This window comes from Mesoplodon mirus (genome assembly GCF_964341445.2).
Source record: "Mesoplodon mirus genome assembly, chromosome: 9".
In the NCBI taxonomy this organism is placed as follows: domain Eukaryota; kingdom Metazoa; phylum Chordata; class Mammalia; order Artiodactyla; family Ziphiidae; genus Mesoplodon; species Mesoplodon mirus.
The window spans coordinates 101,237,843-101,259,006 of NC_138985.1; the positions used below are offsets into that span (position 1 = coordinate 101,237,843).

The 21,164-nt window shown below is 38.6% G+C and overlaps 1 protein-coding gene across 8 annotated transcripts in view; it reads left to right on the forward strand.

The window, feature by feature from the left end:
- The first annotated feature begins 478 nt into the window (after positions 1 to 478).
- LOC309810440 (putative RNA-binding protein Luc7-like 2) overlaps positions 479 to 21,164 on the forward strand; it is a 56,524-nt gene continuing 35,838 nt past the window's right edge. Inside the window, exons 1-4 of one of the 8 annotated variants that reach the window (XM_082632457.1) lie at positions 479 to 931; positions 3,890 to 3,973; positions 13,950 to 14,020; positions 15,589 to 15,683. In XM_082632457.1, coding sequence (XP_082488583.1) covers positions 3,936 to 3,973; positions 13,950 to 14,020; positions 15,589 to 15,683 — 204 coding nt within the window. In that variant the 5' untranslated portion in view covers positions 479 to 931; positions 3,890 to 3,935. The other 7 variants (XM_082632460.1, XM_082632459.1, XM_082632463.1 and 4 more) reach the window with 7 other exon arrangements.

A 21,164-nucleotide genomic window follows, 5' to 3' on the forward strand; every position in this document is an offset into this window, starting at 1 on the left:
TGTCAGATCTCCAGGGCTCCTTCTGTAGAGGGTCGGGCAGCAGCGAGAAAGGAGCCGAGTCTACACGATTTTCAGGTGGGCCCTTGAAAACGAGTTAATTGGTCAATGAATATTCGTCAGGAATACGCCCGTATTAGTTCCTATGACTGCTAACCTCCATCGAAACGACGGGTATGGTCTCTACTTACTTTCGACTCGGGCTAACCCTCTGGCACACTGGCTAGCTTGGGGCTGGCTCGCCAGCGCAACGTGCAACGCGGCCCTAGCGGACCTAGAGCCCTGAGCGTGAGGTTTTCGCGCCCGGGGCGGATCCGGCTCTAGGGTCCGTTGAGGCACCAGAGTCTCGCGAGATCTGGAGGGCTGGGGCGGGAGAGGCCCGCGTGCACGCGCCCGAGAGCCGTTAGGGTGGAACCCCTCCCGCACGGGGCGGGCGGAGCAAATACAGTTGGACGCTAGTTGGTGGAGCCCCCGCGTGAAACGACTAAGCGCGAGGAGCGTGCGCGCTCACGTCGCGGCGACGGTGGCGGCGAGCGGCGTCAGAGCTTGAAGGGGGGGCTAACGTCTTCTGGCGGGTGGCAGTGTTGGAGACGAGAGCTTGGTTAGCCGGTATTGCTTCTGTCCCAGGAACCCGACGGAGAGTGAGGGAACGAGGGTCGCTTTCGGGGGCTGCTGCCTTCCACGTACGCGTCGTCGTGAGGAGCGCAGCCCGGACTCTCCTGCAACCCCTCCAGCTCCCTTTCCGCACGCCTCGAGGCAGCGGCGGCAACCGAGACAGCGTCTCACCTTCCCCCACCCCTTCCCCTTGTCCCCCCGCCCGAGAGGGCCCGGTCTGCGCCCCACCCCCGTCCGTCCGCCCGCTACGCCGCCGCCATGTCGGCGCAGGCCCAGATGCGCGCGATGCTGGACCAGTTGATGGGCACCTCCCGGGACGGTAAGTCTCTGCCAGTGCCCTGGGGGTGGGGGAAGGGATGGGGAAGGCGAGGGAAGGGTCTCCGCGGGCGCACCTGGGCTTGTGTGTGTGGCTGAGTAAGGGGCTCCCAGATTGGTAACACGAGGTCCCGGCTCCCGTCCCATCCAATCAGGGCTTGGCAGGCGGGCCTGGGGGGCGGCGACCGAGCGGATTGGCGGGAATTGCTGCCAATGGGGCCAGGCGGGGCCTGGAGGCCGAAAGGAGAGTTTGAGCCTTGAGTGTTGACTTGGCTGGGACGGGAGAGCCCACGTCTCTTTTGCGTAGGCGGGCGGCCTGTTTTGTCGCTGATTAGGTACCTGCGGACCGCTAAAGCCTCCGCCCCCTGAACTAATTCCTTAACCCAGAGCTTTGGGATCAGTCCTCGTCGCCGCCTTCCAGAGTATCCAGGGAGAACTGGCCCCCATCATCCACCCCCTTACCTGGGTCCGGAGAAAACCTTTACTAGGAATCCAGTCCCAGGGATGAAACAACCATTCTTATGGGAAAATCTGACCCAAACCATGGTTTCTTGAAGCGGGTGTGTTTGGCCCATTTTGTGAAAAGAAGGATGTTACGGCCTGTTTTTTTCCGAGAGACCTCCATTTTGTTAGACAATTTAATAGAGGCTTTGTTCAGTAAATATTGACAAACCTTGCTTGTGCCCCGAATAGAACCATTTTGAAAATGTGGTGCCCAGTAAAGTAGAATTGAGGGGAAACAACGACCTTTTTAGGCGCTTAGGTTAGAGCTTGTATAGAAAACCACTAATGGCTGGATATCTTTTTGTCATAGAGAATTTCTAGTTAAGATGAAACGCTGATGCTTTTTTGGTGGTGATAATTAGTAATGTACTCTTTGATATTCGACTCAAATCCATGCTAATATGGAGGAAGGGTCTAGTTCACTATTTTTTCTCTTAAAGACAAAGCCAATACTTGCTCATTTTTGTATGTTGCTTGTTTAGGCAAATAGTTTCTTAGCCATTAAAGAAATGCTTTTTTTGACAAGTTATTTAAATTGCTTGACGTAAGAGAAAAGGCACACTCAACTTTTTAGCAGTCGCTATTATAATTTCCTTGAATGCTCTGCAGCAAAATATGTGAGTAAAACATTTTATCGAATTCAGATGTTTTAGCAGTGTATACTTTGCATGGTTTTTCAGTGTTCATAGTTCAGTTGTAATAAATACCCACATTTGGAACTTATTTTCGTAGAACGTATAGAAAAATAGGTGTAGATCGCAAACCTACTTGTGGTTGTGTAGAGAGGAGGCAAGATTGGGAAGGAAATGAATTTCATTTGTGTAGTAAACCCTTGAAAGTTAACGTTAATTACAAATGCCACTGGAGAAACTTTTATCAGTTACCGTTTTTCACTTTTAGATAAGAACGTTTTTTTATAACATATGGTATTGAGAAGGGACTTAATCCAGGATCTTAGCTAACAGAATAATCTTTGTAGTAAAATTACAGAAATCATTTCATTTAAGACATACTTTACATGATCCTTTTAATCCTAGATGGGTACCATTTTGGGTACCTTCTGCATGGATTGAATTTCCTAATTTACTGGGAGGGTAGTTGGATCAAAGTAACTACTATCACCTGATAAATTTCCAAACTAGGCAGCCAATCTAATATTGCAAAGCTGAATTAAAATGTGTGTGTGTGTGTGTATATATATGTGTATACGTATATATATATATACACACACATACACACATATACGTACATATATAGTTTTTCCTATGTGTGTAATCAGCAGAAGCTTGGGTTTCTTAAAAATCCACTCTGCTTTGTATACAAATAAATTTATATTTTTATGTATCTGTTACTGGATTTTTTTTTTTTTTTTTTTGCCTCCAGACTAAGAGAATTTACCAATGAACCCATGTTTATAAGTCCACGATATTATTTAGCTGAAATGACTGGATTTTCACTGCTGTGTTGGGCCAGAAGTAAGAAACATACTACTTTCAAAGAAAAGAATTGAATTTTTTTTAGATACCCAAATTAGTTCTTTGATGTATATAAGACAAGAATCAGAGTATTCTTTTCTTTCTTACCAGAGAGTTAATGAGTTTACATACTTCATCTTATGATTCAGGACCTTTAAATAATTAGGATTTTTTTTTTTTTTTTTTTTTTAGCATACAGTCAACTTGAAGTTATCCAGGGATAGGGGGACGTGAATACCTTCCTGAATAACTCATGTAATTTGAAACCATATATTAGAAACCATATAATGGGAAGCTTTGTATTGGACACAGGAACAGCTTACAGGGAATGCTGTTGGGTATCTTTGGTACTAAGAGGTGGAAATGGGGATCCAAGAGGTGGGAGAGAGATGGAAAAGGTAGGTAGGAGGGTATTCAAAGCAGCTGTGTCCAATTTTTTTTTTTTTTTAAATCCCAGAGACTGACTATAAAGCAACACTGTCATTTTGTCAGGGTGGCAGTAACCACCCCCTCAACTCTTAGTGTCCTGCCTGTGAGGGAATCTGAAGTGGCACAGGGGGCCCAGAGTACTTTCTCTTTTACCTTCTTTGCCCCCCTAATGAAAAATTTATTTCCTCTTCCCCTCCCCCAAATTAGAATTTTTAATTAGTTCCTTTTTAAACTCCTTGGAGATTTAAGTCTGTTAAATGTAACTTACTTTGAATTACTTAAATCAGTTAATCATGTAGATTACCTAAACTTTACTGAAATTCTCAGAAATAGGAATTTTAGTAGGGAAATGGAGAGGTAATTTTGGATCCTTGGGCACTCCCAGAAAGGACAGTCCTGGGTGAGTGGTGGAAGTGGGAGGCTTTGGACAACCAGAGGGCAGCATGATGGTGCTGGGAGGCTGGGCAGGGGGCTGACCAGGAGGTGGGAGAGGAATGCATAAGGGAGGTGGGAGGGCCAAAGACAAACTTTGCCTTCTTTGCAATTTTGCCTAGGGCCCTGGTGGTGGCAACCGCCTGTGTGCCACTGAAAATCGTGCCGATGCCTGGCATACTGCATAAATGGAAGCAGGGTACCGCGTGAGTTGAAACATTGGTCACACTATATAAAGTTTGTATATGTGAATCAGTGTAACTCATACCCATGTAACTGGGGGTCTGACTGTATTTGGATTTTTCTGATAAGGCATCATGGGCTAAGGAAAAGAGCACTGGGCTGAGACTCAGGAGACCTGGTTTCTAGCCCCAGCTGTACCTCTAATTGTAACCTTGGGTAAGTCACTTAACCTTTTTTGCCTCAAGTTAAATCTATAATTTGTTAAATGAGAAGCCAAGTAATTTCCTATGTTATCCTAAAAAATGTTGAAAAATAAGTATATTTTAAGTTTTTTAAAAGGGAGGGACCATAAGTAGATATAAATTAGTATCTTATTTTGTCTGAAGTTTAAGATACATTAAATTTTATAATTACCTTTGTTTTAGTTGTTAGCATTAATAGAAGGGAGAGGGGCAAGTTGTCTTCCCCGAACATACTCCATTTGAAAGCAGGGAGGAGCAGCACAGGAGAGTCAAGCAGCAGTTCAGCTGAATTGTCTGTGTGATGGTTGGAGGAACCTAGTGTCCTCACACAGACTACTTATTTTTGTTGTGTTGGTTTAATTGGAAGGATGTCCCTTAGCTAAAGCCCTTCTGCCAACAAGTACAGTTTAGTTATGAGAAGTCTCTGGCCCTGACCCCAGAAAGGCCTTGCAAGGTTCCAGGGATAGGAATTAAACAAAATTGAGGGTGTGAATTTAGATTATATCCTAAGTTTAGCAACTAAAGAAGTTACAGAAGGTAGTTTTGGGGATTAAATACCTCTTAATTGCTTATAACCCTTAAATGGGAACAGAGACCATCTCGTAAAGGTTACACCAGGCCAGAAATGGCATCTGCCCTCAAGAACAACCAGTAGACTAATGGAATTCAGATTATAGATTAGAATTTTATAGCATCATTAGTTGTCCATTATGGTTAGGGAATATTTAGGGGAAGTTGAAGCTTTCAGATAATTTTAGCTATTTTTGATGGTAATCCTTCTGACCATATGATGGTCTTGCTCAGTTAATAGAGTACATTAATCATAATTTAATATTTTTGCTGATCACTTATATATATGGTAGTTGTAGTTTATGGGATGTAAAATTAAAAGGATATGCATCCTAGGAGATACCCAGGAAAATACGGTTCAGAAAATCATTTACTTGTACCTAGTACAAGTTTAGTGATACGTAACTGTTGAACCTATAGGACTGTATGACCTCGCTGCCTTTCTGCAGCATAAATTATTGAATCAACGATTGAAGTAGCGTTTTTTCAGTGGATTTTTTTCGTAAAATCATCTTTACTGTAATCTGTGTTCCTTGACTTGTCATCAACACTGAGAGCATTTTCTTTTCATTTTCTCTCATTAACATAATGAATCATATTTATTTCTTGGTCAGTTGTAAGTCATTCTTCTATTCCACTTGGATTGTTCATTTTAAGTGAAGGAGGCATAGCCTTTAATGTGCAAATATACATTTTTTGAAATAATGGCTATATCTAACTCTAGAGCTTGTAAATTCTTTAACATTATAAGAAATTTTAGCAAACATAAGGTTAAGTAGTTAAACATAAACTTAAACAGAGTTTTAATAAATATTTGATTTTATCAGAGGTCCAGGCATGCCAAAACACTGAAAACTCTGTTAACACCCACATAGTGAATCCATTTAAAAAAACTTTAACTCACTTTGAACTCTGAAAGATATTTGTCTACAGAACAGCCCAGGTGATAATAATATCACTGCTTACAACTTTGCATTGTTCTTGGATTCTCTACAGTTGTTTAGCTCTTCTCAAGTAAATCTATGCTTCTGAGACATTCTTTTGCTTCGGGTAAAAAAATAAATTAAAAGCAAAGAAAAATCATTTTGTCTGTCAGTCCATAAGCTTTATAAGCAGCAAGTAAATACTTTGATTTGGTTTGGGTAAGATGTCATATAAGGATAAATGGTAGTGAGCTATATGTTCAAGATGGGTAGCAAGAAGTCAAGGGCAAGTAGGTGTCATGGATGGGGGTGAGGTTTAGTGAGGGTTTCAGTACCAGGTGGTTCATATCAACATTAAGGCTTGAAGTTCCTAAGGGTTCAGGCAAGTTTGGGGTTGCAAAGATAGGTAGAGGGCTTAAAACAATAAGTGTGGCCAAGGCTAGATAAATGAGGCAGGTACTCCTCAAGAATGGAATTCCAGAAAGGTGCTTGAAATGTTAGTATATTCATTGAGGACACATAATTGATTGTACTACCCAACTTAATAGTCAGTCTACTAAGAAGTTGTAGACTGTGAAGATGAGGAAAGTTAGAACATTTTGGGGAGAAAGAATGAGGGAGTGGGAGGGAGGGTAAGTTTATGACAGGAATCTTATGGATTCAGCACCTGCAAAAAAGTCATTCTGTTCCTTTTCAGTTTAAGATCTCATACACTAGCAGCTGCTGGGATAGAAATTAGAAGGCAAGGCCAAAATAGATCAGTTAATCAGTTTTGTAAGATTATTGAGGATAGAGAGAAAAGTAGTTTGTAAAAACTCTGAAATTGGCTACAGCTTAGTGTTTTTGTTTTAACTGAGTAACTTATGACTGAAAAGTCAAAGCCATTAGAAACATGTAACTCAATCAGCTGAATAAATGTTATATTTTTCTATTTAACATGGCCTAGAGAAAGGAGTCTTAGAACTTTTTTCTTAAAATACTCTTACTAGATACTGATCCTTATGTTCTAATTTAGTTGTGAACCATGTGCAATGATGTTGACCTCTGTGATTCAACATGAAAAGAATTTAACCAGCTGCCCTTGCTGAATCTTTTGTCATGTCTCCTGAATGCATGGTAAATTGTTTTTATTTTCTTGAGACCTCAGGTTTCTGCTGACGTCAGTTTTCTCTTTCAGAGTTGAACTCTCCAAAGCTTTGCCTTTCAATAAAATAGGTTGGATATTTATTGGATAGTATCTACAGTATATATACACCTTGTTGTTCAGCTGCCTCTATATTCTGTCCTACTACTATGATATACAGTATACCCTTTTCAGTTACTTGAGGGTGTGTTTTAGATCAGGGTTGGCACTATGGCCCACCTGCTTTTTGTAAATAAAGCTTTGTTGGAACACAATCATGCCCATTTGTGTGTATATTGTCTGTAGCTGCTTTGCCTTACAACAGCAGAGTTGGGTAGTTGCAACAGAGATATATAGCTGGTAAGCTTAAAATATTTGCTATCTGGCCCTTTAAGAAAAAGCTTTTTGACCATTGTTCTAGATCAGTGTTTATCAAAAATGTGGTGCCCAGATCAGCAACCTTAGCATCACCTGGAAACTTGTTAGAAACACATATTCTTGGACATACCACCCCAGGCCTACCAAATCAGAAGTTCTGGGGATGGGGGCCAGCAATTTGTGTTTTAAGAAGCCTTTCATGTGACTCTGATACACATTAAAAGTTTGAGAAACTCTGTTCTGGATAAGTGTTTCCCAAATGTAAATCACATATATCACCTGTACTATTTTTACCCTGTTTTCTTTTTGTTTAATTTTTTTGTCAACTCACTTTCTGAAAATTTAAACTAATTTTAAAATGAAAGTTTATGTCACCAGAAAAATAAATACAATGAAAACAACATGGTGTTATGAGATAACTAGAGTCTGTTGTCACGTACCCTGTGCTAAAAATTAGAACTCATTAGATGTATTAAGTACATACTAAGCACCAAGTGGAAACTTATTTCTTGCCTTAATCATGATAAATAATCACTAGTGATTGAGAGGTGTTTAAAATGTCATGTTGGTGAAATCATATAACATCTAAAATTATTTTTTGTCCAAATCCTATACTTTAGGAAATACTGTATTAGTTGCTCATACGGAAGGAAAGCTGCTTGAACTATATATACCTAAACCACTGGGTAGAAATGACTTTTCCTTAGAAATAGACAGAAATACACACCCATGAGATGGAGAGATATAGAAGTCCCCAGAGAGGTCCATCTAGACTTCTAGGATGAAATTACATATTTAGCTTCATCTTACCTTTCCATTAATGTTTTGGTCCATGGTGGTCAGCAATTCTGCAGGATTTCACCAACTTCTTCCACAGTGGGATTGTGAAAGGTGCTGGCTGTGAGAAAAGCTGATTACCAAAGAAAACCCCTGGACTAGAAACTGGGGGGAAGTGCTGTGATTCTGCATTATGGACCGGAACCAGCAAGGCATGCTTACTAGAAAAACAGTTGATTCACCTCAGATTTTAGAATTTTGAGAAATTCTGGTATGAAAAAAATCAAATGATTTAATTTGCCTCATAGTATTAGAGGGAATACTTCCCCAGACGTGGTGTTCTGATACTGGCCGGTGTGTTTTAGGGTGTAGTAATTGTTGATGGGACTAGAACCTGAATATCCCTAGGTTGCTGAGTTGCTTCAGTTTTTTTTTTTTTTGGACGTACTTCTGTTGTCGTTTGACTCTGCAATAAAGTAGTGACATAGAACTCTAATTCTTGAGGGACTGAAAGTCTAGTAGGGAGTGAAGATTGCACATGAACAGTTACGTTTATTTTTAAGTGATAAATTCTGTGATACTAATTGCATATAGGTGTCTAATTTTGAAAAAAGTTTAAAAAAATATAAAAGACCACCAAACACCTATAGGAGAACAAATGTTATTTGTTCATTAAGTAAAGTGTTTGTTACAAATGAAGTCCCTCATGTTCTTCACAGTTTCAGTCCTTTCCCCCAAAGGCAATTCTTGTGAATATGTAACGGTTTTCCTGTTCTGTTGTTCCAGTAGTTGTAAGGCTCAGTCTCCTTCATGGTAATCTCTGTTTTTCATTTTAACTTCCTTTATCATTGAGTTGTCTGTCGCCTCTGTCCTTTGATATTCTCATTTATTTTTCCTTTTTATTTCTTCATTAGTTTTAGATTTGGGGAGGCTCTGCTTAGCATTTATAGCTATCATCAACTATGGAGAACTTGTCTCTTTACAGAGAAATCAGCCAATTACTTTTTCTTTGGTTCTTTTCAGCTATTTCCTCATAGCCAGAGATAGCTTTCGTTACTTCTAATTTGTGTATAAAAAGTTCTGGATGATAGAGGGCACCAGATATCCAGAGTACGAGTGTTATTGTATCAGAATTGCAGCTCTGCAAGTAAGTATCAAAATATGAAATTTAGCAGGCTGCAACTTTTTAATGACTGACTTCCCTTTGTGACATATACCATAAAACAAATTATTGCATATAATCCACTTTCAGGACTAAATTTGTGGGTAACTGTTTATTCAGGCTTTTCTAATGTGTGTTTTAAATCTAAGAGGAGGAATATGTTGATTTCCTAAAGCATATATCCCCCTGGCAGAAATGTGATGGCATTGAGCCCTGCCAGTGACCAAGATTCTGTGCTTGTATAATGAGGGAAGGTAGGGTTGTGGCAGGGGTGGAATAGAGCCCTTGGAATGTAGCTACTTCAGTATTTCTTTCTGCACATTTCCTTCACCATTCTGTTAGCTCTTAAAGACCCTGAGTAAGCTTTTTTTTTTTTTTTTGCGGTATGCGGGCCTCTCACTGTTGTGGCCTCTCCCGTTGCGGAGCACAGGCTCCGGACACGCGGGCCCAGCGGCCATGGCTCACGGGCCCAGCCGCTCCGCGGCACATGGGATCCTCCCAGACCGGGGCACGAACCCGTATCCCCTGCATCGGCAGGCGGACTCTCAACCACTGCGCCACCAGGGAGGCCCCTGAGTAAGCTTTTTGTCCTGTTACCAAGGCTGTTTCCCAGTCTCATTCCTTATAATTTTTTTTATATGGATTTTCATAGACAAGTAGGCCGATAGATTTAAAAAATTATTTTAGCATTATTAATCTTTGGTCATATTCAGCAAGAATGAACTTGTCTTGGAAATTTCTTCTGCAGTGGGCATTGCATTTTTAAAATGTCGGGCTTGTCATGGCGATTATGGTGGGGGTGATATTGGTACCTGTTTGTAATGATAAACCTGTAGGACCATATGAAAGAATTAAGAGGGATGGCCTTTCAGTACCCTTATTTTTTGCATTTTCTGGGGGAAAGGAAAGCCTCTACTAATATTCAGTATGATTTTATAAGTTCTGTTAGAAAGAATGACTTGATATTACATTTGGAAGGGAGAATGCCTTAATTAGTTTTTCCCGCTGCCATCTTTGGCTGAGTATTTTTTCTTTCCTAATGTAATAAATGTATTTCTGAAAAGTTTGACATGTATCAAGTCCTATTAAATGTTTTCAAAGCATCCGTAATCATATAATGTTAAGACATGGTAGTGAATCTTTTTATAAAATAAACCCTATACTTTGTACTATATAAATATACAATGAATTAAATTGAGTGTATTAACAAGGTAACATGGAGTAATAAGAGTTTTTTCTTTTAAGGTTATTATAAAAGGGTTCTTATAGGTGAGCTTTAGGCTAAATTCTAAAGGAACAACAAAGGTAGGTGGGAGATGTTGGTGGATTTGGTGAGACTGTTGGAGGAGTGTGTAAAAATGATCAAATTTGTTCTTTACTATAATAGTTACGGTGAAGCAGTAGCTTTTATCTTGGTTCCATGTGAAGACATAGGGGTTTACTTGTCCATATGAAGATGTGTTTACTGTACAGGACAGGTCTCTTCCTGCTCTGTTACTAGACTAGAAATTGTCTTTATATAGTTCCCACATTATTATGTGGAGTCCTAGCTTATGTGGTAAGAAATGGTAATAAGAAGGTGGAACATGTGAAGATTTGAGGGCACAGGGAGATGAGAAACTTTAAGCTTATACACCTCTCTTTCTAGCTCTGGCTTTCCTTTCACTGAAAGGGTATGGAATTTATTTCAGAGGGAATGTGCCTGCCCTGTCCCAAGCCAACAGTGACACGTGGCCCCTAACAAGTATGCCTGTGGGGAGGGCTTTGGTTGTCACATTGGAGAATGTGGGAGAGCTTTTCCTCTTCTGGCCCCATTTATAAACTAGGATGCTTCCATTTGCTTTGTGTGCTGTTGAGTTTTCTCTTCTCTGTTTTCTCTAAGCTAAGCTCTTAGCTGATTCTGTACAAAAGAAATACTAATTAGTTGTTTTTATAAATTGCTTGCCATTAATGCCTGATAAAATGCGGTAAAATAAGGATTCTGCGTACCATTATATATGTCCAATATGACAACGTTTAAGGTTCTTTTGAAATTACAATACTAAACTCAGTTCACTTTTGCTCAGCCTTCACAGTTGTTGATCACATAGCATGGTCATCCACTCACAGCTTAAAAACATACAGGGAGCATCGGAGAGAATGGGTAAAGTAAAATTTTGATGTTTTTAAAATAGCACCTAAATCTATGAAAGTTGATTTGATTTATTGTTTGTATGGGAGGGAGAGGGTGGTTGGCGCTGGAAGGGAGGGGGTGGATATTGGGAAAATAGCATGCACCATGTAAAATGATGTCAGATACCGTCTAGGCTAAGATTTTTAAGTGTTGCTACTACAGTTCAAGTCTGTTTCAGAAAGGGCAGGACCATAAAATGGCAGTGTTGGGATTTACAGTGGGTTTATCTTTCCCTCCCTACAGATTGAAGGGGATTTTGAGAAGAGCAATATTTGAGTAGTTTGGACAGAAGCCTTCTTTTTAGAGTGGGTTGTCCATATTCCCCGAGCGAAACTCCCTCAGTAGCACCTCGGGCTCTGTTAACGTGACTGAAAGACCTAAAGAGGAATAATATTTATTCCAGTTTTTATTGTATACCTATGACTCAGGTGTTCTCAAATATAGGTTATGATTCATGAAACTCATGAAGGGGTTGGACAACAGAGGTTAAGAGAGTTGTTACTCTGAAGGTACTTGCTTGGTAGAAAAAGCATTAATAGAAATTCTGATGCTTCCATTCAGATGAAGAACACTTTTCCTTTCAAAGTTCTAAATCAAGTTTTTAATCTGAAATCTCATCATTATAGTTATGTACAAAGCCTAATTAATTAATATTACGGAGGTCATAGAGAAGAGAGCCTGCCATGTTTTTATGGATAGGGCATTTTGTTGTGAACTCAAATAACTTGGTCTTATCTCCGCCCCATTATTTTTAAACTTTTTTCTTTGTTTACACATTTAAAATCTGGGTGCAGAAAAAATTAAATCAGATTTTACCCTAAAAATATTATTCTTGCCCCAGCTTTGCTATTCCCCTACATGAAGCCATTTGCCAAAGCCAGATACGACTTACTTATTGTTTCCCAAACCTTACTGCCTCTATAAGCTTTGTCAAAGGTATTACCGCCAGTTTGGAATGCTCTTCTTCCCCCTTTCCTTTGGTCTAAGTCCTGTCTTTCCTTCAAATAATGGCTTCTACTTATTGCATGAAGCCTTCTCTAACCTCTTCAGTCCTTGGTGGTCATTCTAGTCTTAGAATTCCTGAAGTACTACTATTTGGTAGTATTTCATCCATTACAAACATTCATCTGGCACTTGGATCATGCTTCCTTTTGTTATTACTTGTTACTGCATTTAAATATCCTGTTTCTCTAGGAAAATGAGGGGCTCCTTGAGGGTAGAGAGCTTGTCTTAAATGCCTCTTTGTAATCCCATTGCCTAGCACAGAGGATATGTTCAGTATTGGGCTTGATTCTATTATTTGGATCCAATATTAGTGCGACAGAGCAATTGTTCTTTTAACTTAGGTTATTTTTATAATGAATATATACCCAGAAAACCCAAAGATAAAGTACATTGAATTAATAAAGTCATTCCTTGTATTATAAGGAGATTTGGTTCATATTTGTTCCTTATTACTTATAGTTCCCCCCCTCCTTTGTTTTTTAGTGGGTGCTGTTTTACCTAGTTTCTTTTGAAAAACATGGTTTGGGCCAGATATATTGACAGTTTATATTACTAGTATTTTTATTTTAAAATGCTTTGTTGGTTTAGCCAGATGATACTTAAATGGCTTAAGCCCAATAAAATACATTTATTAAATACTGTATGGTAATATAGGCAAATTATTTTAAAATGTTAACCTTAAAAGTCTCTCAAGTAAAATTTAAAGAACATCAATAAACGTATTCAGTTGCTAGTCCCTCTCAGGGTATTTCTGTATCTCAAATTATTAGGAATTTTATTACTTCATTGTTACAAAGGTTACTGTACAGGCTGATATTTGATAGCTGTATTTATTGTGTTTGCTGCAGTTATCAAATGTTTATAGAGCAACCATTCGTATGTAGTGAGGAGTTATTTAAAAATACTTTTTAGCGTTTATAGAAACTGACACTTAAAGGTCCTCAGGGATAATTTTGCTTAATTCATATTTGGAATTGTTCTCATTTTATCTGATAGCAGTGTCTTCAAGACACATATGTCTTAATATTAGATTTATGTCATGATTTCAGAGGAAATGTTTGACTAGTAAAACTTCTGAGAATCTTGATTGTAGTCTAAGGCCTGGCTTGTCATATTCTTGAGCCATTAGTTTGACAGAGCACTGAAACAATACTGCTGTTGCATTACTGAAAAACTTAGAAACTTGTAGCAGGGAGACTTCTAGATATGTAAGGTTTTTTTTCTTCAAAAATTTATATTATCTTTAAATTTCTTAGCATAATTTGGGTACATGCGAGACACACACACACCATTCTGGTGTGAGCTCATCAGAGTACCATTCTGACATGAGCTTAAGGCCCTCACCAAAGTCTTGATGAAATACACTTTATAAAAAAACATTTTTCAAAACCCCAGTTTGCCCAAGGACCACTTTACAGAGCTCCAGCCTTGGACTTTTACCTGTGATCAGTCATATTCTTCTCTAGGGCTACACTTGTTAAGTCAGTATTTTAAAACAAAACAAAAAACCCTGATTTTGTTCACTTTTGTTTTTATATACAAGAATCTTGACAGTCAACATGTACTTCTAGATGCTATATTGAAATTGCTGGCAGAGTCTATTCTATACAGACTGAACAATCTGGCCCCTTGTTTTATTTGTAAAGGTTCAATGTATCTATGCCTGCCTACTTCAGTCTGCAAGGGAGTGTCAGAAAGGCCCCGCATTCGCCGAGCCGTGAGTTATCACTAACTTTTCAGATGTGTTAATGAATGTGGAACAAAAGCAGTTGTGTTTAAAAGGAAAAAAGGACCATTAAAATAACCTTTATTATAGTAGCAGGCGTGAACACTAAATTAATTATTCCAAATTGTGGTGTCAAAAATAACCTACTTTAACTAGAGACTAGCCTCTAGAAAACCTATTGTTGAACTGCTCTGAAGCAATCATTTTAGCTATAAATTCCTATTCTTAAAATTTTATAAACCTGGTTATAAATTAGTATGTTCTTTAAGTCTTTTTAACCAAGTTAAAACAATTTGAACAAAATCTTACCCCGCCTAAAAATGATAGTATTTAGTTTGAGTTAAGCTCTTCAAAATAAGACCATGTGAAAGGGGTAAAGTTTTAACCTTTTTTGTTATTCACATGTAAAAAACAAATTAATTTAGATAATTGAATCACTTCCTAGATGAAAGTTTTTAGTTCAGTGGTGTTTAAAATCTATTTTGGTACCAACAGTTCTCGCTTCAGTAATTCACCAGTAGGTTTTCATTCATCAATGATGATATCAGTTTAAGGCTAAAAATAAAACACTTTCATTTCCTAGGGCTTATCATTTTACTGAGAGGAAATGTCCTTAAGAGTCCCCCCCCCCAAAGAGATTCTAAGCAAAAAAATTGTAACTAACATCTGTATTGTTAATATAGTTACCTTTCTTTTTCTTAGATTCTTTAAAGTTTTGAGTAGATAGGCATATTTGATTAGCACGTTGGGTGCTTCTGTTGCTTAGGAGGTGTATTATGTTAAATGAAGACAGAATGAATTTAACTATACCCAGTTTGGCCATATATAGCACAGACTACATAAAACTTGGAGGTGTGGGACCTTTGGAGGCATTAAAGTTAACATTTCATTTAGGCAGTATGCCTTTGTTTGACTGGTGTGTAAGTCCTTCTTCCAGGTTTGTACGCTCTTAAACACGTTATTCTACCCTCTCTAACTCCTCCCAGCAGCAAAAGGGAGACACTTCAGCTGGAACAAAATAGTGGAAGAAATGGCGTCTGGGGTTCAGTGGGGATTCGCAGTGTGTATGCAATGTTTGCAAGATTACTTTTTATGTTTTTCAATTAATGTAAATAATTAAAATATAAATCAGTGCTTAGTGTCAAGTAGGGAACATTGTATACCAGTAGAAATTCTCCTAGTGGGTCTGCTGCAAGTCATTTAACCTCTTGGGGCCTCAGTTTCCTCATCTGCAGTATGAAGGAGTTGGACTCGATAATCTTTAAGGTCCACTCCTGCTCTACATGCTATGCTTTTCTGAAGTACTCTGTTTAACAGAATGCATTGCTTTCCCACTTTGACTATTTGAATTACATGTGCAGTACACATACTGCAACTGCATGTTGTCTAAAATAGTTTTTCTGTAGGATATTATATAAAAACTAACCCCTCTTGAGCTGATTTATAAATGTGTGTGTGTGTATAGCCACACATAAAAAGCTAGTGATGGTAGGGCTCTCAGAAAATAAATATTTTCCAGTTGTCTAACCTTGAATGTTATTAACTTTCCTCTATTACAGGAGATACTACTCGTCAAAGAATCAAATTCAGTGATGACAGAGTATGCAAGAGTCACCTTCTGAATTGTTGCCCCCATGATGTCCTGTCTGGAACTGTACGTGTTTATTAAATCTATTTTTTGTTATTGGTATACTATGAAAACAAACTACTTGATAAAGTCTTAATTTTGTGTCACATTATCATGCAGTGATTTTTTTAAAAACACTTGTTAGTGCAGCAATTTGCATTCCTTATATTCAGGTTGATAATTTAGATCTGCAATAATTGGATTCCTCACAAAAATGATTGCTGTGTTTTACTTTATAATTTTTTCCATTCTTCAGAGCAAGCTTTTAAAAAGCATTTCTTATTTGGAACATAGAGGCAGTTATTATACAGCAGTTGCACTTTTAGTTTAGAAATAATATAAATGATTTCTCACTGTTGTGGCCTCTCCCATTGCGGAGCACAGGCTCTGGACACGCAGGCTCAGTGGCCATGGCTCACGGGCCTAGCCACTCCGCGGTATGTGGGATCTTCCCGGACCGGGGCACGAACCCATGTCCCCTGCATCGGCAGGCGGACTCTCAACCACTGCGCCACCAGGGAAGCCCTATAAATGCTTTTTTAAATTGTTTACTTCACTGTTGAGCAGAGTAGAATTTCATCCAAAACAGTATACATTTTTATTAAGGTTTGTGCACATTTGAATGTGGAAATCATTGTGGGGAAAATATACTGGTAAATACTTAAATTTACACAACTTAATTTGTGAGTAGTGTTGTCGGTTAAAATCCACTTCTATTGCTTACTCCTAATGATGTAAAGCTCACTTAATTTAAGTTCTATATCTAGTGATGTTGGTTAATCTTAGAGCATCATGTTAATTTGGTAGATAAATCACATGAGGATGGACCTATTTAAATGGGACAGAGGATTTGATTCCCTGGCTTTTGGGTTTGATTGAAATAACTCACTTTCAAGAGCCTCCATTCACAAGGATAGCAGAGGAGGGCTGGTAGGGCCTAAACGTTTAGCTGACTTTGTTATTTGTCTGAAATGAAGAAAAGATTTCAAACTTCCATTTGCAGAAGCAATGAGTTCCCTTAATTAAAGATGTCTAAATTAGTGGTTTCTTCTTTTTTTTTTTTTTGGCCGTACCACGTGGCATGCGGGATCTTAGTTCCCTGACCAGGCATGGAACCCGTGCACCCTGCAGTGGAAGCTCAGAGTCTTAAAGGGTGGTTTCTTCCTGATAAGAGGAGTTAAATACCCCAAATGCATAAGTATCAAGGCATTTTTGATAGAAAACACCACTTTTTCCAATAGGAAAGACCATCGAAACTATATTATGTTAAAAGGAATAGAAGAGCTAACATTAAAAAAATATGGGGCTTGGGCTTCCCTAGTGGTGCAGTGGTTGAGAGTCCGCCTGCTGATGCAGGGGACGCGGGTTCATGCCCCGGTCCAGGAAGATCCCACATGCCGCGGAGCGGCTAGGCCCGTGAGCCGTGGCCGCTGAGCCTGCGCGTCCGGAGCCTGTGCTCCACAACGGGAGAGGCCACAACAGTGAGAGGCCCGCGTACCGCAAAAAAAAAAAAAAAAAAAAAAAAAAAAATATATATATATATATATATGTAATACCTAAAATTTTTAAGGTATAATATTAAAAGGGAAGACATCCAGTTTCTGAGCACTTGAATTAGGACTGTGACAGATAATTAACCCTCATATCTGCTCTTTAGAATTTCCATAATTAAAGTATTTTCTACTCTGCTATAATACAGTTGAAATCTATAATATTAGTAATTATCCGTAGTATTATTTGATTCTTCACATTTATTATTAAATTTAACATTTAATGATATTTAAGGCTAAATTATCACTTCAAATGAATTTTGAGGATAAGATTAATTGATAAAATGTCAGAATTTAAATTTTTAGTACTTCAAAACCAGCCATAGCAAGACTTTGACATATTATTATATTCTTCAGGTATGGCATTAATAATAATGAAAAAAATCTGACATCACAATTGTGCTTTTACATTTTATAATGTATACAATGCAGTCACATTCACTTATTTCTCAAAATAATTCGGTTGGGTATATGTTCCATAGTTAGCCTTAATGACAGTAAAGTGATTTATTCAGAATCATTTAGTTGTATTGATTTAAGGTAAAACTGGAACCAAACCCAAATTTTCTGAGCTGTAGTTTTATTCAACATGTTTTTTACTCTGTAGGTAATACTTAATCCTTCATCATGTTAAATAAAAAGGATTAGTGTTGGTCTTGGACTTTCCTTCTTATAAAATTCTTGCTGGTGGATTTGTAAGAAGCACATTTTTTCAAATTTTAATCTCTCTGAAATATGCATCTTAAAATTGATGATAGAAAAACACTATTTTAATTTGTAACATTTTTCTTATAGTACAGAATTTAATGATGAGGCTTAAAATCGATGGTGTCTTGGATCACATGAAAAACAGTTAAGGAAAGCCCTTGGAAAGGCACTTGCCAGGGAAACTCTGTATGAGAAATATCTCCTTTTTGTCAGCTTAATAGGCAAGAGATTGTCATATGTAAGGATGGGGTTAAGTGGTTGTGAACCTCTTAAGCAGAGTTTTAAGGGCTGGCTCTAGGACTTTGTAAGAGTCCAAAGTTGTCACAGAGTGATGTCCTTGAGAACTTGAAATCATCCACAGAGTGACTTTCTCATGACCCTTATTACTAAAAAGGGCTATTTATAACAGTTTATCCTATGTACAAATGGTTTGTAATTACAGAGCTCAGACTTCTTTAGCATCCAATCTCTGTAGAACACACGCTGTTCTGGCACAGAATCTAATAGTTCACACTTCTGTGTGTTGAAGATGCTTTTTTTTTTGACCTTAGATCAAGGATGAAAAGAACTAAATTGGAACTGTTTTTATAATGCTTTTTCTTTGTTGTGTAACTGAAGGTTGCCCTTTAGTTTTCTAGACCTTGTTCCTCAGATCTGTCATTTCCATCAGAATATGACTCATCAATATTCTAGATTATTTAGCAGAATAATACACGGAAATATATTCTTTGGCTTATTATTATTATTATAAAAAGGTTGAACTTTATACCAAGCACTTGGAGATGAATAGTATCGTTTCTAAAAATATACTCATAACTGACAGTATGGGATATGTTTGGAATTCAGCTTTTTTAAAAAATAAATTTATTTATTTTTATTTATTTATGTTTGGCTGCATTGGGTCTTCATTGCTGCTTGCAGGCTTTCTCTAGTTGTGGTGAGTGGGGGCTACTCTTCATTGTGGTGTGCAGGCTTCTCATTGCGGTGGCTTCTCTTGTTGCAGAGCATGGGCTCTAGGCGTGCAGGCTTCAATAGTTGTGGCTCATGGGCTCAGTAGTTGTGGTGCACGGGCTTAGTTGCTCCATGGCATGTGGGATCTTCCCGGACCAGGGATAGAACCCTTGTCCCCTGCATCGGCAGGTGGATTCCCAACCACTGTGCCACTAGGGAAGTTCCTGGAATTCAGCTTGATGAAAATGCCCCTGTAACATTTTACCATTCTTTAGTACTCTGGTATAACTTTTTTTTTTTAAATTTTATATTGGAGTATAGTTGATTTACAATGTTGTGTTAGTTTCAGGTATACAGCAAAATGATTCAGTTATATGTATATCCATTCTTTTCCCATGTAGGTTATTCTGCTATAACTGACTCTTAAGCTAACAAATTAATTAGAGGAGGTAAAATGTAGAACAGAGAATCAAAATAATTGTGTGTATATGTATCTTTAGATTATGGTTTTTATAAGAAGCATGAATATTTCTATAATTAGGAAGTTTTTGTATTTCAAAGGCATGGATTATTTTTCTGTTCATCTAGAATTTTTTGTTTTAGTCTCACTCTTCTCCTTTGGAACAATTAGTTTTCTCCCTCTTCTATTTACCACGCAGAAAGTAGACAGCATCGCCTTTCAGATTTAGACAAAACAAAAAACCTAAGTACAGGTGTCTTCCCCTCCCCCCCCTAAAAAGAAGAACCACATTATTTCTAGCACATATATTCTGTAAGGAAAGATAAGTATATTGAAGTGCTTAAAAAAAAATCTTTCCATCTAGTTCCTAGTGATCTAGGAAAAGGATATGTGATTGTAATAATTTACAGAAGGCATTAAATCTAAAGCAGAAACTTGAGATTAAGATCTGCAGAGATGGAAATGTATATTCTCATAATGCATCTATCCTAAATTCAGAAGTAGCCGCTACTAAATCTTTTTTTTTTTTTTTTTTTTTGCGGTACGCGGGCCTCTCACTGTTGTGGCTTCTCCCGTTGCGGAGCACAGGCTCCAGACTCGCAGGCTCAGCGGCCATGGCTCACGGGCCTAGCCACTCCGCAGCATGTGGGATCTTCTCGGACCGGGGCATGAACCTGTGACCCCTGCATCAGCAGGCGGACTCTCAACCACTGCGCCACCAGGGAAGCCCGCCACTACTAATTCTTATAGCCTTCATCATAGTATAATTTTAGTGTTGACAGGCCATCATGTCTTCTAGTGTAAGGCCATCATTTTTTTTTTTTAACATCTTTATTGGAGTATAATTGCTTTACAATGGTGTGTTAGTTTCTGCTTTATAATAAAGTGAATCAGCTATACATATACATACATCCCCATATCTCTTCCCTCTTGTGTCTCCCTCCCACCCTCCCTGTCCCATCCCTCTAGGTGGTCACAAAGCACTGAGCCGATCTCCCTGTGCTATGCAGCTGCTTCCCACTAGCTATCTGTTTTACATTTGGTAGTATATTTAAGTCCATGCCACTCTCGCACTTCATCCCAGCTTACCCTTCCCCCTCCCTGTGTTCTCAAGTCCATTCTCTGTGTCTGTGTCTTTATTCCTGTCCTACCCCTATGTTCTTCAGAACCAATTTTTTTTTTTTTTTTTTAGATTTCATATATATATGTGTTAGCATACAGTATTTATTTTTCTCTTTCTGACTTACTTTACTCTGTGACAGTCTCTGGGTCCATCCACGTTACTATGGCCATCATTTTTATTTTTATTTTTTATTTTTTGCGGCACACAGGCCTCTTACTGTTGTGGCCTCTCCCGTTGCGGAGCACAGGCTCCGGACGCGCAGGCTCAGCGGCCGTGGCTCACGGGCCCAGCCGCTCCGTGGCATGTGGGATCTTCCTGGACCAGGGCACGAACCTGTGTTCCCTGCATTGGCAGGCGGACTCTCAACCACTGCACCACCAGGGAAGCCCTGGCCATCATTTTATATAGATAGAAAAATTAAGGTTCAGAGAAATTGTCTTTGTCAGATGTCTCACAAAGAATCACAGTATATTATAGCACACAGGAATCTTAGGGTTATTTTAATCTGAATACTTCTTTAAATGTTTTTTGTTGTGTTGTTAGTTTTTTTAGATAACACAGTTACCTAAGACAGTGACTTTAAGATGTTTCTGAAATGTCCTTAGAGGTACCTCATTCACTGAGGACCTGGGGACAGGCCAGTCTTTGCTATTTTGATGGTAATTTTTACACATTTTAAATACAGGGATTTTTCCATGACATTTTGTTTTTATAAA